The sequence below is a fragment of the Phlebotomus papatasi genome, chromosome 2, assembly GCF_024763615.1.
Source record: "Phlebotomus papatasi isolate M1 chromosome 2, Ppap_2.1, whole genome shotgun sequence".
NCBI lineage: Eukaryota > Metazoa > Arthropoda > Insecta > Diptera > Psychodidae > Phlebotomus > Phlebotomus papatasi.
Genome location: NC_077223.1, coordinates 64,143,696 through 64,162,203, shown reverse-complemented (window position 1 = coordinate 64,162,203; position 18,508 = coordinate 64,143,696). Strand labels below are relative to the sequence as shown.

The 18,508-nt window shown below is 32.6% G+C and overlaps 1 protein-coding gene across 1 annotated transcript in view; it reads right to left on the bottom strand.

The window, feature by feature from the left end:
* LOC129802361 (cyclic nucleotide-gated cation channel subunit A) overlaps positions 1-18,508 on the bottom strand; it is a 224,183-nt gene that overhangs the window by 162,501 nt on the left and 43,174 nt on the right. Inside the window, exon 2 of the mRNA XM_055848112.1 lies at positions 5,192-5,437. Coding sequence (XP_055704087.1) covers positions 5,192-5,426 — 235 coding nt within the window. The 5' untranslated portion in view covers positions 5,427-5,437. The remainder of the gene's footprint in view (positions 1-5,191; positions 5,438-18,508) is intronic.

Below are 18,508 nucleotides of genomic sequence, written 5' to 3'. Positions count from 1 at the left end.
TGCGTGGAGGCCATAAGTAAAGGCAGATGCCACAAGTAATGCCGCCACCCTACATTATTTGAAATTGGTTCCCAACAACCTAGAATTATTATATTCAATTGTCACACTTCTGATCTTTCAATTTGATTATTTAAAAAAGAACACATCATAATTATTGGCCACCATGTCAATGCTTATGCCCATTGAACTTCTAAAATTTTGATTACGGTTAAGCTAGTATAATTTAAGTCATTATGCTGACGTGGCGTTTACCCATATGACTTAAGTGATCTAATTTCTTTAGCAGGTGACATATTTAGAAATATATTTAATTAGGACTGTATATTAAGAATAAGTGATTTTGAAAAATTACTACAGTTGTTTCTTTTTAAAAAAAAGAGTCATAACCCTTGGTAACAAGGCTAAGTCCCTAGTCTGAAAGCTATTTTATAGTCGTGCAGTGCTATTTGCGTACGTTACATTGGTCTTGAGATTTTTTATTTGGTTTATTTTCGTATAGAACTGGTATCACAAGAAGCAAAATAGCTGCCTTATAGAACCAAGTATTAAACAAGTCTTTTAGTGTACTTTTAAAAAACTTAAAGTGAGAATTTTCTGTTGAAGTTCCTATAGAAGCTCATAAGATCCTTAATAGTGCGCCACTTTACTTATTGTAGAGCGTGCAGCCTATTCGACACATGTCAACCCTCGTCGACGGCTGCAACCCACCAATCCCAATTCCTTATTCCTTTAACACGCCCAACCCCTACCATCCCAAGGCGGGTGCTGAAGGTTGCTATATGGTGCTCTTGTTGCTTATGGCAATTAACATCAGTACTTCAGTGAGTGAGCATCAGTCGCCGTGGACAGTCACTCTCAGGAAGTTGAAATAAGGGTGGCAAACCTCAGTTCCCCATTTTCCCTCTATAAGTTGTTCTAAGTTTGTATTTTATTTAGGTGAGCCCCATTTGGGCTTACATTATAGTAATATCTCAGTGATGGAACCAACAGCTTTATAAGCAAATAAGAAGATTTTTGGTTCTATAATGCCTTACTTAGGGAATTCTACAAGACTATAATAAGAAAAAATTGCTTCTTGGGATATACCCAAAACACAATAATTCTTACACTAAAAGGGCGAAATTCTATATTTTCTATCGATTACAGTTGGTTGAACTTTAAAAGATCATTCAAGAATGCAGTCTTTTCGTGGATATCTGACTACCGCAAAAGGACCATAAAGGAGCAGAGAAATCGACTATCAGGAGCTAATCCAGCAATGTAGAGGAATTTGTCAGAAAAGTGCCTTGTGCGAATTCCTGTCTCTCATCTCATGGTGCTTCTGCGGGGTGAACAATAGTATAGAAACCATTTGGTAATTTATGCAGCAAAACCCCTCGATAAAACCATGTAATTTGCAAAATGTGCAGTGAAAGGAATCTGGCATTTTTTTTCATATCCTCTCCCCCATTTTGCGGAGCTATTCCCCACATAATATAATACTACATTTTATGGCTTGATTTATGTTTATGTAAATAATGCTGAAAATTTTCCCAGGGCGTAGGGATTTGTTATGGGAGAAAATGGGATTTGAATTTATTTCATATCTTGGATCTTCTTTTTGGGTATAGTAACCACATCAAACCTTAAAATTAGTGCTATAATTTCTATACAATGTTTTTTCCAAAAATTACTTTATTTATTATTACACGACTAAGCTCACACATTTTTCTTTGTTTGTGTAAACCAACAAACCATAATGGGAGTCACATAATTGTGTCTTTTGTGTGGATTTTATGCCTTAGGGTGGTGAATCACTTTGCAGGCGTAAATGGCCCCAACTCCAGAAGAACCCGTACAGTCTATAGAACATAGCAGTGCAGTGTTGAACCTTTTGTGGGAATTATTGCTTGTGAAATTGTACAAATGCACATGGAAGTCTCTTGTGCTTGGGACAAAAGTACCTTAAAACACCCCAACAATCCCCACCCAGTAAAGTTTCACAACTTTCATGCACCAGGGGCTCATCGTATAATCGTGACTTCCTGTAACTACAATCGAGGATAGTTTTATTAGAACGTCATAACGTATGATTTCAGTATGGCCAAAGTTTTTCACTTTAAATAATCAACTTGGCAATTCAGCCATTGTACTATAATCCCATAATACACTTAAGAGTGGCAATATTCACTGAGATATTTCAGCAATTCATTTGTCACCCTGTTTGTATCAACCTCGCCTTAGAACATTGCCCTTAAGATTACACAAGGACAATCAGCATGTCAGTAAAGAAATTCCCCAAGTGTTGAATTTATTGGCACTGTGTCAGCATCTGGGAAGATAAGGAAACCCAAGGGATTAAGCACTAATCTCGTATATTGAGGAATGGTCATATCAAATTTAATAGTTTAATCCAAAATGGACTCAAGACTTGAATGGTTTTAAGGCATATTAAATGATCTAAGAAATTGACAATTTCAGAGATCATAAAATTTTAGAATTCATCAAGAAAAGCTATAATGAGAAAACTTTACTGTATGGAAGGAGAGAAAAGATTGAAATACTTTTCTCAAAATTTAAGCATTAAAACAAAACTTGTAAAAAGAAAGCAAACTTTATCAAAGTTTCTCACTGGTTTTCAAGTGACAAACAAATGATAGTTCTTATTAAATGCAGAGTTTTAATAAAAAGACATTAAATTTGCTAAGATTTTAATTAATGCTTTAATTTAAACAAAATTGAATTAAAGTTTTCGCAAAATAAAATGCAAGCTATTAATACATCATTTATGATAATTCTGATTGACTAAGGGGTTATGTGGGTCTCGCATACTAAAAAAAACAACGTATTCCTTTACTTTTTTTAACATAATAAAAAAATATTTAATTCAAGCTCTTGGGCATATAAAGGTATAACATTTTAACTATATTTTCTGAAATTTTAATTTTAAAGTTAAAAAAACAGGCTGATTATTGGAAAACACACTTTTAATGGACAAAATTTTTCAGAGTATATTCATTCATCTTCCGTCAAAAACTAAATATTTCCTGTTAACTAATGAATTAAATTCGTACTTGAATGGTAGTGTTATTTACCCTTGATCACAATGTATTTTACAAGACAAGACGTGGTGTAAAATATGCCAAAAATTGTATTTTTTGTAGAAAATTCTGCAAAAAAATCCAAATTTCATTATCAAAAAAAATCTACCGCTCAAGTACGAGTTTAATTCATCATTACTAGGAAATATTGAGTTTTTGACATAGTATGAACATACTTTTTGAAATCTTGTCCACGGAAAAGTATGTATTTCCCAAAAAAGGTCTTCGAAAATCAGCTGTCAACGGCTGAATTTTTAAGATTATTAAATTAAAATTTCAGAAAACATTATTCAAATGGTGCACTTTTATATGCTTAAAAATTTAAAATAAAAATTTATTATGTTGAAAAAAATTAAGGAAAAAATGGGGGTTTTCTATTCCTTCTGACCTATGTAACCCCTTAAGCCAGAGGAATTACGGTACATTGACAGTAGAATGCTCAATGCTTACACAAATTCTCGACTACCGTATTACCTTATTTCATACTTGGTGGAACTAGGTGAAAATAATATAAGAAAATTGAAGGAATAAAACGAAAATTCGATAAACGGTGAGCAAAAAAACTGTACGAAAAATTAATCGTACTATTTTTTTCATCGCATTTTTATTTTATTTCTTCAATTTTATTATATTATTTTCACCTAGTTCCACCGAGTATGAGATGAGGTAATACGGTAATCGAGAATTTGTGCAAGCATTGAGCATTTTACTGTCAATGTGATTCTGCCCTTAATCTCTCTTCTCTCTTTAAAATGTTGGTAGGGAGAATGGGGTACCTTTGAATTGGGGCAGCTTTAAAATTGAACTTTATCCTGCCATTCTTAAATGGAAGTGCGCCTTATCAGCATAGAATTCAGCTTCACGTTTGGTTTATGCAGCTATATTATGTATTGTGATAAGGTCCAGTTCCATTTAAAAATATGAGAAAAAAGCCCAATTTTAAAGGGGATCCAAATCAAAGGTATCCCACATCCCCTAAGTGTCTCGGATATAGAGTAAATAGTATACTGCACGAGATAATAAAAAATTGCCGAACTGAAAAAGAATATCAATTAATGATTTTGGTTTGGTTAAACTCGTAAACTCGATTCTTAACATACCAAGAGTTGTTATGTTCACTGCTTGTCTGTCATAACAAAGATATATTTACAAATTTTACAAATTTTGAGCAGTCATCTAAGAGCATTTGAGGGCTTCTTCACCCCATGGGGACATCACAGAACTTATAATAAGGAAGCGAAATGCAATGTTAGTAATATCTCTCGTCGATAATGAAAGTCCCAGAAGACCAAACAGTAAACGGCCGCAAAAGTAGCAAACACTTATAGTACGACACTTATAATTCTGTTTTGCTAGATGCTTTCATGAATGGGAATCGCAATTATTATTAGCACCACTATGTCGACATTCAATTAAAAGGTCCTAAATGTGTGTTTCGAGAGCAAACTTTCCAAGCTAAATACACTGAGAATGTCACTTATAGAAAATCACAACAAAACCACCCTCAATCTACGTGGCTTGGGCACACAATTCCATTGGTAATGATGATGTTAGTGGAAATCCACGGAGACTCTAACAAGCATCTCTTTAGGGTTTGGAAACAGGGCTGAATGATGGAATAAAATGCGGTCCAACCTCATACCCCCAAAAAAAACCTTTAGCTGAAACTTTGTTGTCTAGCGTCAAACAGTTTTTCAGGTGTCATTCTATGCCACAAATTCACGTCAAATGCCTTTCCCAGAACAATGTCCTGGGGATTGTGGCAAGAATTGGCGATGAAGGAAAACTTCACCTTGGGGATGTTACTACAACTTAAGCAATGTGATGGTAAAGAATGATTGAAATGGCAAAACCTTATACATACTCCAACTTTCACACCAAGTGATTTGTTGAGAAAAATGTCACAGATTTTCTTTTTATGCCTCATGACAAACTTGATAATTTTCTATAGCAATTGGGGACTTTGCAAGAAGTAAAGTTTCTTTCTTTTTATGTTGTAAATTTTTGTCACGCAGAATAAATTTGGCAATCATTTTTTTCTATGGCGCAACAAGAATAGACTTCCTCTGCCGGGATAATCAATGAATAGATTGAAACTTGGCTTGACTTACCAGGTACAAGACGTGGCCCATTTGCCTGTCCTAAACTCCCGAAGGAGGCACATCCTACAGATTCATTTCCACAATCACCAGCACTTCCAGACACCACGGCTATTTCATCCAGCTCATGTCCGGGCGATGAACTGTTTGTGGACACGAGACGAGTTGACGATGATGCACCAGCTGTTGTGCCTTGGGAGTCCTTTCGACCACGTAGCGACAGGACCAGCCGTTTGGCTGTTGACATCACGATGCTAACTGCAAAAGACAGAAACTTCATTAGCATTCTTAGAAGTGGAAGGAGGGGCCAGGATGGCACTTTGCAAGTTTCTCAGCGAAAGACAGAACCAGACACTATTAATTAGTTGTGTCTGCAGAATTCGTCAAATTGGTTCGGCAACACTTTCTACCCAAGTCTGCTGCATGCTTTAAAATTGTCCACCCAGAGACTTTCCCTCGAGTCATTTACATAATTCGCATCTTTCTACCAAGTTACTTCTCTGCTCTTATCTTTATGGACTGTGCAGGAGACTTTCCCATTTTAACTGGATGTGGCAACAACGACTATCTATATATGGTCTTAATTGATTACAAAAGGTGGTCATTACAATGGTTAAAACTGAGCTCAGAATTATTATTGTCGTGATTCAATTCTTATTATACTGTGTTAAAACATTCAGAATACTTTTGTTCATGGTTTTTGGAAGGTGAGAAGATAAGAATTTAGAATTTCGCTTAAGTCTCCTTTAGGAAAATAGTTTGATTCATGAAAATACGTTAAAAAATGGGGGGTCCTGAAGACGAAAGGTGGATATTTCGATCACTCAGAATAAGAAAAGAATAACTCTCAGTTGAAAATAAATATCTTTCAAGTATAATATTCACAGGGAAGGTAGAGGGTATAAAGAAGTATCCAAAAAAAGAATAAAACGATTTTTGTAAAAAAAATCAAGTTGTTCGACTTATATTCTGAACTGAGTCGTCGATTTAATAGGAATCAATAATACTGGTAAAAATAAAAGATTAAATTCATCCAAATTTGGTCTTTTTGCAAAATATGGATCAAATTTCGAACTTTGAATACACATTTATCATAATAGAACATATTAATTTGATCCATCCTTTGCAAAAGGATCAAATTTGGATCAGTTTGATCCTTATATTTTTACCAGTGAACATGCACTATAAATATTCTTGAAAGCTCGTAAGCTCATTGAGTTTTTTGTAAGTTTAAAAAAAATATAGTATTTAAATCAAAACTTTTATTCAAAATAATATTCAATAATATTCTTTTACTCAAATCGATGTTTAAAGAATAAACTTTAGTTTAATATACTTCACAGTCAATCCTAAGTCAATTGTTTGGTATAAAGCTAATTTTTCAAATATTTTTACACGACTATAAATTTAATTTCATATAAAATAAATAAAAAAACAACTAACTCTTTAGAATTATTTTTATAGCATTTTAAGTTCATTTAATCAAATTTATAGGGCTTTGCTAAATTTCAAATAACAAACCAAATTTTCAATAGAAAACAGCATTTAGAACCTATGACAAGTTTATCGCAAGATTCTATGTAAAATTTCGTTAAAAAGAACTCAGTGATGATTGCTCTAAATTTTCTTCTAAGTCCCTCTTTGTCTTAATATTTGTCTTAAATATAAGAAAATAGAGTTACAAATTTGTGATATCACCGGGACTTGTAACGAAATTTTCAGAACAAAATACCACAACATTGTACTCATTGGTTTATATAATATTCCCAACAAAAGAATTTATTCTTCCCATGGGGTACCTTGCGAATATTACATGCTCAATATCGTGTTTGTGTATTTCCTGTGGCAGAAACCACCCCAAAGCCCTATATATTGCGATAGTTGTTGAGATGATAAAAAAATCTCATGAATAGTACTCAAAACTATGGAGAATGTTCCTCTTGGTATTCACGTCACACTCTACTTATAGAAAACTCCACACAGGAGTAGGGGAGTGTGGGGCAGTTTTACGAATCGGTTCCTCAGTCGGCCTTCAACCGAGAAGCCGTAAGGAAGCTTCATAAAGTAGCTTCCCGGGAATGGATAATGGGGGCTCTATTCCCGCGGTCTAGCGATTGAGGGCACTACAGAATAAACCGGTATGGGTCAGTAGCAAGCGCCTGGCACGTTAACCTTTTTATATGGAGCTATTTGAAGCCAATTCCTAAATTTATCTCGGACTCAGCTCACAGTGCTCCGAGGAAAAAATTTATTTAAACAAAAATTTAGTATATTTATCCCTCGATACGGAAATGTATCTTATAATACGGAAAAACTTCTCACTTTTTAGATATTAAGAGTAACGGTCGCTAGTGCAAAAAAATCCCATATAAATTTAAATCGATGTATGAGAAAGTGACTTCAAATTTCAGGCAACTTGCCAGGAGGTTGGTTAGTGGCATATATTGCTAATCTTAAAATCCGAAGATTCTGATTAGTATAGGCCATTCCTAAAATTGGAGAATTAATATTAGTTTTTTTTATTAAAGGATCTGTGGAAACTAAAACTTAATGTCCCTTAAGCAGTCTTCAGACTAGAGGATTAGCCCAGTTCCCGAACGTCTCAAAATCGTAAATAGCGAGAAATTTTATTCATTTTTGAGAACCCTCTAGGTCACTTATCTTTAATAACCCATTCCCAAGTTAAAGTTTTCGTAAAAATCATGATTGATAAAAAATAGAACAGTTAAGCCATATGGCTAAGTCTTAGGTCTGAAGTCGGCCTTACTGTTTAAGCTCTAATCCGGTAATAAGTCGAAAAATATCAAGCAAGAAAAACACTTTACGTTAAAATTTGATCTTAGTGAAATAGCCTGAGCTTCCTCTATTGTCTGCTGTAATGCTAAAAACTTCCTATTTATTTGAATTAGTAACATCATATGGTCCTTGAACTACACAAACATTAGAAATATGACAAGCGTAAGGGATATAAAACAAAAAGTAAAGAGAGAAAAAGGTGGTTAGGGAAATACTTTCGAGGCTATTGTCACATCTTTTTCCATTAAAACACTGCGAAGTTCTGCTAGAAAAAAAACTCATAGCAGTGTTTTAAATCTCTGCTGGGGCATATTTAATCTCGGCGTGGTAAATAAAGAGAACGACAAATGGATTCATTTCGGTGTACTGAGATGGCACAAAAGAGAGAGAAAAAAAGTGCTGAAGGATCAAGGATAGAAGGTACTAATGTGCGTTGTACGACCGGAAATAAAGCAATTGAGTGCTACTGCTTTTTATCTCCTTCCGCTCTTCCAGTTGATGGATCCAACACACGCGTATTAAAAAGGTTTTACATTATACCTTTGATGTACAACCCGCGAAAAGTACTCTTCAGCGGTCTATTTGACCAGGAACCCACTAAAGTTTGCAACCTAATACAAACATGCATAGCCTATATTTCATAGACCTTTTGGTCTCGTTAAATGGATGTGGATTTTTGGAGGGTTTCTGCATAAACGCACACCAAAGTAAAATCACCAATTCGTGAAAAGATCTAACATTTGCAATGTCAGAACTACTTTTTAATCAATATTTTTTTACGTAAAAAAATTCTTTGTGAATTAAAAACTTTAAAGAAATTAATATATTTGCTAAATAATAGTACACGATATGCGTATGAATCAAGTATCCACTACCAAATGTTATTTAATTATTCACTACTTGTAATTATAATGATATCATTCATGGCTTCAAATATTCATTTTAGTTAAGAGCTCTCTATTGAGCACATTGAAAATTTTAATTAATATACCTACTTGATTTTAAAAGGTCATTGACAGGGATGAAGTGATGGTGTATTCAGTATTGCAATTTGATCATTCCATTCGTTAAGAGTTACATATGACTTAACCATTATTTAATTTTGTTACATAATAATACTTTTAAATCCAAAAGAAAAGTTTTCTTCCCCTATATTGGCCACACTAATACTTGACTCAAATTGTACTAAAATTTGTCAAAGTTCTTCAAACTATTTCATATTGAGAAAGTTATTATTAGTTATTACTAGAATTTTCGATAAGAATATGTTGTTGTACAAATAATATTAGTGAAATGCAAATTCGACCCATTCTATTCAAAGATAGAACATTCATTGAATGCAAGTATTTCCTAAATTTGGTTAATAAGAAAAATTGTTTAAAGATTCTTTAATACAGATTGATAAACCGAGAAATAGACAGGTCACTTTTCAAAATTTGAAATTTTTTTGTAACACCCCAGCGAGCACAGTTAGCAGAATAAAATAGGATTTTCAGCATTTTTTTGCTGAATCGGTCTGCTGGCCAATCAGCAGCTCTCGAACAAAAAGTGCTAAGCAAATACATAAAAATGGCACTGTTTAGCGCTCGCAGTGGATGATGGCAGAACTAAATACTGCCGGTAGATGGCGCCAGAAAGCATTTAGCAGCAAATTTTCTCTTTCATTTTTTTCTTTTTCTCTCAAAATGTCAAAATGGACTTGGAATTTCCCCTGAAATTATTTATCAACTTGGGGGATATTATAATCACGATTTTTATTACTTGTAGTATTATAGGAATTATGCTGCGGTATGCTGCCTATAGAGAATGGTCAAATAAGAGTATTAAACATACTCCCGACCAAAAATGTTGCATTTTTTAGTGAATTGCGTCATTATTTTCCCGAGAAAAAAAATATTTTTTTTCTGAGCAAATATTCAGTCGGGGGTTATAAAATTATTCATTATTTATGAAAAATATGTTTTTTCTTTTGCAAAAAGCATATTTTCCTCAATTTTCGCAATTAAATATTGGCATCTTTCTTGGAACAGCCATTGATGTATTATGCTCACAGTCGGTCACAACTATTGTAATTGATCTTGAAACAGGATTTTTCTACTTTTTTAACTTTTTTATGGTAAATAAAGTTGCAGATGCATTTAAAAAAATCCATTTAAAAGTTGTGACTCCCCCACTTAACTCTTTCGCCTCTTTTGGGACTCTGAGTACACAAAGCAGCATATGAATACTTTGTGGAAAACAAGGTTTTTTTTAATTATTTAGAACTGATAAAAATCCTATTCTTGTGAATGATTACAAACTGTAAGGATGTCTAAATGTAAAATATTTTTTTGTAGGACCTCAATTAATTTCTGAGCAAAGATATTTTTGATTTAAAAAAAAGTGAAATTGGCTTACAGTATATGCTGCGGTCCGGAAAGAGTTAATGAGTTCAATAATGCCTTTTAAAAATACTACAAAAAAATTTCTATGGATACTACAAAATAAAATATAATTGTTTTATCACAATTTAAGTTGAAAAATTTACATAAAAGCGTTTTTGTTTGTTTCGGCAAATGCGGAAAATATATATTTTTTTTATGTTATAAAATGTTTTATATTTTACAAGTGAAATAAATGTATGATCCGTGCACGATGCATATGCATAATGTATATGCTGCACTTGTCTATTTATAAATTTTCGATTATAAATTTTCTAAAGCGCATTTTTACGCAAAAAAACTACTTTTATTATCGTGGTAAAATAACAAACCAACAATTATCGTTTTTTTTAATACTGTACGTATCCTTTTTTAAATGAAAAAATTATTCAATTTGATGATTCATTTTTTTTAAATTAAAATGATATGCATTTATATTTTTTAGAAGAGAGTTTTTAAATACCTTTAAAGTCAGGAAAATATGCTAATTTGTTGGAAATCATTTCAAATAATTTTGAGTAGACTGTGTATACCATTAAATAAAAATTATAGAGGCTCTAAATTCTATATGTTCTTGATCTTCTTGGTATTTCCATGAGGTTCCGAAGTTTTTTCAATATTTCTCGAATTTAGAATTCATTAAATATCAAAATATCTCGAGAATTCCCAAGAATTTCTTGGGTTATTAATTTTCTAAAATCACAGCGGACAAGAATTCTTGGCAATGCAATTTTAATTTAGGTGTAGTATATTTTTTTATAAATGAATTCACAATATTTTTTGATAAAATTAGACAAAAAAAAATTAAATTTATTGGTCGGAAAAGGTTTAAGAATACATATTATTCAAAATATATTATAAATATGATTTTTTTTTTAAATTTTTGTGAATTTTAAATTTTTTGCTTTATTTTTTAATGTCAAATGTGGTTATTGTAAGAATCATAAAATTGTAATAATGGAAAAGGTTAACTTTAGCTTGTACTCAACTCAGCAAAGACAAAAACCAAGTGCATTAAAGTCTCTCACTCGATTGGGGAAAAAGAATAACTTTGACTAATTGCCACTGCGATCGCTAGTGTAACTTCGAGGTCAGCAGAGCTCAGCTGAAAAAATATATGTTTTTAGCTGATTTGAAAAAGCTTAGCATTTGGTGCTCGCTGGGACAAATCGTAAATTCGAAAAGGGTTAAACGTTTTATATCAAATAAAGTTTTATAATATCAGATGCAGTGGTTCAATTTGAAACCCGACCTCGTATGTTAGGGCCCAACTTTTCTACGAATACGTTTTGACATCCATAGACAACAAATAGGGTAAAGTGGTATAAGTTGGACAATGGTACAATTTTGACAGTGCTTTTTGTCTTGATCCCAATTCAATAGTGCACTACTTCCCCCTACTGCAAGTTATTTTCTGAGCGTTTCCTGCTCGGTCGTCACTTTTGTGGGTTTTTTTTTCTGGGTCTTGTGCCTGTTTTTACCCAGTAATGTACAAAGGTAAGCTTGTATGATACAGGCCATTACAGTAATGCTTTATATTTCAACCCCATGGGATACCCTGCTGATAGGGCGTCTGACTGGAGGTGACGGAGCAACTCCTGAGTCTTTGGATCGCGGTGACGACTTTGCCGTGGGTGACCTGTTCCTTTCTGATCTTCTCTGCCCTTCACCCTCTTCCGACATACTTAAATAATTTTCGATACTCCTACTATAACTCTTTCTTTTCTCTGATAGTTCTGCTTTCCAGACTAGATTGTTTCTGATAGATTCTGGATATCAAGAAAGAAACCTTAAAAGATCATTATAGTATATTCCAAGTGTCTATTATGGGAATCTTGAGAAAGATTTGCAAGACTTGAGTGAATGTTGCATGTATTTAAGAAACTTTTAATGAAATACGGGTCTTATTCTTTGCTCCAGCCACTGATGAACGCTTGGAGTCCGAGTCGAAAGCTCTGAAAATAGTTGATGTATTTCCATGAATTATTGTTATTTTCTCGATGACTTTCAGAATCCCCAACTGTTGTTAGTGGTTTTGTTATATGCTAAAAGACTTCAGAATAATCTTAAGTAGTAGCACGATTGAACATTTTCGGTGTTACACGTTCTGCAGACGCAGTCATACAAGACAGAAAATATGTGATCTCAAATGAAGTCATCCATTTTTGATTTCGATTGAAATTTAGTTATATTGTAGCTATGACTGCAATATTTTCAAATCGGTCTTTCCTGATTCAATCTAGAAACACTAACATCTTGATAGGATTATACTTAAAATATTTATTAATCAAAATCGAAGATTTTCTTCTTATGTTATTAATCGCAAAAGTCAAAAAGCAAAAAGAAACTGCATTCTTAAGGTATGAGCTGTATTTAAAAAATCCCTTTTTATTTTCCTAAACTTTTATATTTCGAAAGTTATGCATGTTTGATCTGCCTCACTTTCCTCTATTCGTAATTAGTAAGTTTCCAGATTTACTATGACGAAATTTTAGATTGGCCAGTGGAAATAAAATATTGTGAGAAATATTTTAGTATATATTTAGGATCTCGTCTAAATACACCATAAAGATAGGACTTTAGGATTTTTAGTGTGTTTTGGGAACTTGTCATTTGGATTTAAAGTACTTTTGCTAGGTATAGTGAAATTGCATTTGTACAGATATTTGAATACTAACCAAAGGCAATTTACTGGTTGAATCGGTTGAATGGTAAATTACCTTTGGCTGATAGCACACGAAATATCCAGCCAATTTTATCTATGGACATAATTTTTAATTATTTTGGCGAAAATGGTGGAATTACCGCCCTGTGGAAATGTTGTTATCAGTAGGGCTCAAGTGCAGTGATTTATTTCAGGTGATTGCCAGAGAGAGGGAGAGACGTTTCATGGGTTTTTGTCTATAACATTTCATTCTAGACAGCATCAATTATTTATTTACGTGATAAGTGGAAAATTTCTGGCTTGAATGGGAGATAAAGCGCCACTGGCACTGGACAGAATACCGTTTTCTCTTGTGGTATTACAGGGAGATTCTGGCATTTTGGGGTATAAAAAAAAAAGAAAGAAATGTGTTATTCCGGAACATGCGGAAATAGTAAAAAAGTGGTACAGAAACATTAACAACCATCCAATGGATGTTTTTTTCTGTTGGTCTGTGCTTCCTCTTCAACAGTGAACTCTGCCATTCTACATTTTGTGTATGTTGTCTTTAATCTGGGGGCGAGTGTTAAAAGCTCAAGCATCATTGATGAGTGGAGGAGATGGTTCCATATAATAAAATTCCCCGGAGCAAATGGTAAAAAGGGCTGTACATAAATTTATTTTTGACTTATTTACTCAGAGTCATGATATTTACCAAATACACCACATTATTTTCCATTTCCTCCCTCATTTTCTTTCCATCTAGGGGAAGTGCTTATAATTTTGGACAGTCTGCATATAAGCATCGATATCCTAAGTTTGAAGTGCCATATTTTCAATACTAATTGACTTTTCTTGTTACTCTCTTTTCAGAAGGATTGTTTAGAAACTTGGCAAGCTATTTATCATCTCATTTTTACTAAAATTAGTTTTAATACGTTTAAAAATGAATTGATATGTAGAGGTGAATTTGACTCTTATTTTGGACAACATGGTTATTAATTTTTACAACTTGTCTGTAAATTTGGACAGCTAATCCGCCTCAACAGGATGCCCATTGTTCTTCATTTCATGAACCAATCTTACCAAGTCCTCTTCCTGGTCATGTAAGGGAAACGTGGAATGTCACAAGAAGCCCAGAAACTTTCCTTATCATTCATTAAAGTGAGTTGACTTCGGTGCTCCAAGTACGTGCGGATTCGCTCATTCCCTGACCTTTCCGGGAGCCTTTCAAGGCATTTCTCACTGCATCTCTTTCGTAGAGATGATGCTCCTTTGTTTCTCCAGGCATTTGTCCAACCTAGTCATCACAAAAGCTAAAACTTCACGAAATTTCGTGAGAAAAACACCTGTCCAAAATAAGAATCATCACCTCACTGGTGAATGTCTTAAAAAATTTCCCATTTTTCACACGAAAAATCTAATTCACAAGGCAAATCTCACTTCAGGTCAAATGTACAAATCATCAGTAACGTGAATCAACACAATATTCAATGAATATTCAATAATATCACTCAAAAACAGCGAACAAACTTTGTTAGTACTTCACCAAAACTAAATAAGACTGAAGTAAGCCACGAAGTTCTGTCATATTTCTCGTAAGCAATTGCTCACACTGAATTTTCAACAAAGCATTTCAACTCAAATCATATTCAAATTTTAACGTATTTAGTGTTAAAATATTCCAAAAAGAACAAATATTTAGATAGAATTCATTATTCATCAAATATTGGAATAAAAATCCATCATTTTAATCAATTTATTTTTAGTGTCCAATGTTATCCTCAAAGTGTCCAAAATAAGAAACTGGACAAAATTAGAAGCATTTCCCCTATAGCCAGAATATCAGTAAATCTCAAGCACCATGCTATTCCATCATGGCTTTTGATGGTTGAGTATAGACACCTTTTGCCCATTTCTTCTTCCACATTTTTCTCATTTCCTTTCATCCCTAACTGCCAAATTTATACGTTAGATTATTTTCATATCTTCACCAATGTTTCCAAGAAAAAGGCTCAAACAAAGACTGAGAAAACATCAGGACGATGAACGAAAGAATGGCAAACCACTAAGCAGAAGATTCCATTCTGAAGGTACATTACGAGAGATTCTGTGGTGTGTCAATAGTGGATTTGTAATTCAAATTTAGCAATTCAATCTCAATCCTTTAATAGAAATATTCAGAATATTGTCTGCTGGAATGTTATTTTAGTCCTTGGAAATCTTCCATTTTCTTTAAGACGTCGTGAGAGACCCTAAATCCTAAAGCCAAAGACTTATAACTTTGTCTTCTTATTATTCTTAAAGTGTCAACAAAGTTTTTTTTATGATTTTCGAAAACTGTATAAGTATATATCTGTAAATTAGTTCATTTTACTAAATTATTCTAATTAAAATCAGAGCTTATCCTGTTAGCATGAGTTGAATATATGTTTAGTAAATATAAATGATAAATTGTTTGCACAAATGTAACAAAGCTGCCACTATCCCACTCTCTCATGCAATTGTAGTTCCTGTTGAAAATTTTATTTGTAATTTACCAATTAGCGCAAACACGAATAATTCACAAATAGTACAACATATAATGTGGACACAAAGTATAACAAAGAAAGCATTTTCAAAAACGGGACTTATTGTTCTATTCCAATGAAAAAAGAAAAGCAGACATTTTTCTCTTGAATATTTTTTAGTACATAACTGTTCTCATGTGCTTCTGCAATATCGACTTTTCTCTGTGTTGGTCCCAGTCACGACTGTTTGGTGATTTTGGAATACGAATATTTGTTTTTTGATAAAAACAACACAAAGAAAAGTCGATAATGCAGAAGCACATTAGAACGACAGAACGACATGTACTAAAAAATGTTCATAAAAAGGATTTCTTCTTTCTTTTATCAAAATAATGTGAAAAAATTGGAAAAGTTTTCAAATGTAAGTTACTAAATAAAAGGTTATGTAAGTAAAACCAAATAACATTTTTTAGAAGAAGCTATTTGCAAATCAAAATTCAGTAGGGGAATTTTTTAACGACATGACAATGTCATATAACAAATTTTCGTAATAAATTCAGGAGTAGGATAACATTAAAGATCAATTAGCATTAAATGGCTATTACAAAGTGCTCTGTGAAGCTCTTAATAACTGATATGATTCTGTGACCGCACGTTAAAATTTTTAAATTTGTCATACTGTTACAGAATTCCACTACAGGTCATAATCCATGTTGAGTTTAAATAGTTGAAAACTATTGTTCTTTATTATTTCCACAAATGTTAAACAAATCTTTTGAAAAAATCTTCCATTTTTCAGATCAAACCACAGACATAAAAATTGAATATTCTTTTACAAATTTTAGGGCTGAATGGTAACATTAAGATAATCCTTCAATTGGAATTGAACAACGAATTAATAAAATCGCTTCCTTTTCTGAAAGGCCTTAATTAAATACTTAGTGTTAATGTTTATAATTACTATATGTATTGGGATTCGGGATATTTGTTTCCCGTGTTGTAAGAGTCTATTAAATCCATTATATGTTATATTATCGCAATATGTGGATGCTTTTACCATGCTCCCGGAATTTTTGAGCAAAGGCAGCGCATTTGATACATTGTATAACATGTGAAAATGTCTTTTTCTATACTATTATTATTATACTATTATTATTTTACTATTATTCTATACTATTTGTTTGAAAAATGTCATTGATGTTCAAAAAATTCAAACTAAATTTCAAATTTTCACACACAAAAAAAATATTTTGTATAATTGTTCGTAAATGTTTGTCTTACTGGAGTCTTACGAAATGCTCGTGAATCGTAAAACCTACTAAAAAGTTCGAATTTTTTTTTTAATGTTTCACAAACATTGTTCGTAACATAAATAGTAGGTGAGATTGTTAAGAATCTCACCGAATACTCGCAAAACTTCTGTGCAAAACTTCGTCTGGCAAAACTTTACGAATAAATGACAAAATTTTACGAACATTTTTCTATATGTTTACAAACATTTACGAACAAATGTTTGTAAAAAAAAAAACAAAGAGTCCTCGCTAAGTGATCATTTTATGAACAATATTTGAGAAAAAATACAAAAATTTACAAACTTTTCAGTGGGTTATACAATTTACGAACATTTCGTAAGGCTCCAGTAAGTTTTTACAAACATTTACGAAGAATTTTACGATTTTTTTCTGTATACCATAGAGTTTCGTAAAGTTACAAAACTTTTAAAATACCACAGTAAGTAGCTGTCAGAAGAATTACTCAGTGATAACGAAAAAAATATATTTTTTAAATGTTCAGAAGATGTTAAATGAAAGTTGTTAAAATAATTTATTTTTATCTGTTCTATCACGTACAATCTACCAATCGATTAAATGAGTTTCTCTTGGCTTAAATGGATACAATGCAAGAATTCAATCCCACTTCCAAATCATCTCTTTATCTTCAAAATTTTAAAGTGATTACAGAAATATATGTATTCATGATAATGCTCAACTTACCCATCATGAGCAGGGCCAAATTTTAATGTGCGAAACAGTATAACAAAGAGGAGGATTGGGAAAATAACATTCCTAATCCCCATTATTTAGGTAAGAATTAAAATTTTCCCAGTTACATGAGCAGAGGCATTTTTGCTCGATATTGTAAATAATAATGGCATTAGGTGCCATTTCATTTATTTGAGGAAGATTTTCCGTATAACATTTCGTAGGTGCGGGTATTTTGAAGCAACAGAAAAAGCCACTCGATAGGAAAGCCAGAGGGTAGGGTGTCAATTTAAATCCCCTCTGGTATAAATCCCTAAACTTATCCTTGAACACAAAATACCACCCCAGATGGGTTGGAGATTGCTGTTAAAATTATTTTTTTCTTCCTATTTGGGAAATTTTACTTGTATACTGAGGGAGTATTTTACGACTGAAGGAGGGAAATTGACATCATCCCTGAAGAGGAAAATTGCGAAAAAATCCTGCTGTGATATGGATCTTGCAGCAAAAACCCCGAGGAACACCCATGTGAAAACCTTTTCCTCACTTTTTCTCTCAAAGTTTGTATCATCAAAAAGCTCCAACTAGCTTCAACGTAATTTAAAAGTAATTGACTAAATATACTCTGACTTTTTCTAAACCATTTTTCTACATATAAAATACTAATCAAGTCAATCGTTGTCGCTTAGTTCACTCCTAAAAGTATTTTGATAAAATTCAAATTTAATATCAATATAATTAAAATTAGGGTCCTGAATAGAAGTATCTAAAAATAGTTTTTTTTTTTTTGAAAAATTGAGAGTAATTTGTTATGAACGATCTTGATAACTTAGGTTAAATTTAAAGATACTTCAAGATACGTTTTAGAATGAAATTTTTCAGTAAAATTTTGAATAATAATTTACTAACGAATTTCCTTTTGTTAACTCCATTAAACAGCTAATTTACTGGCGAATATGTGTTTGTTCCATTTTTAA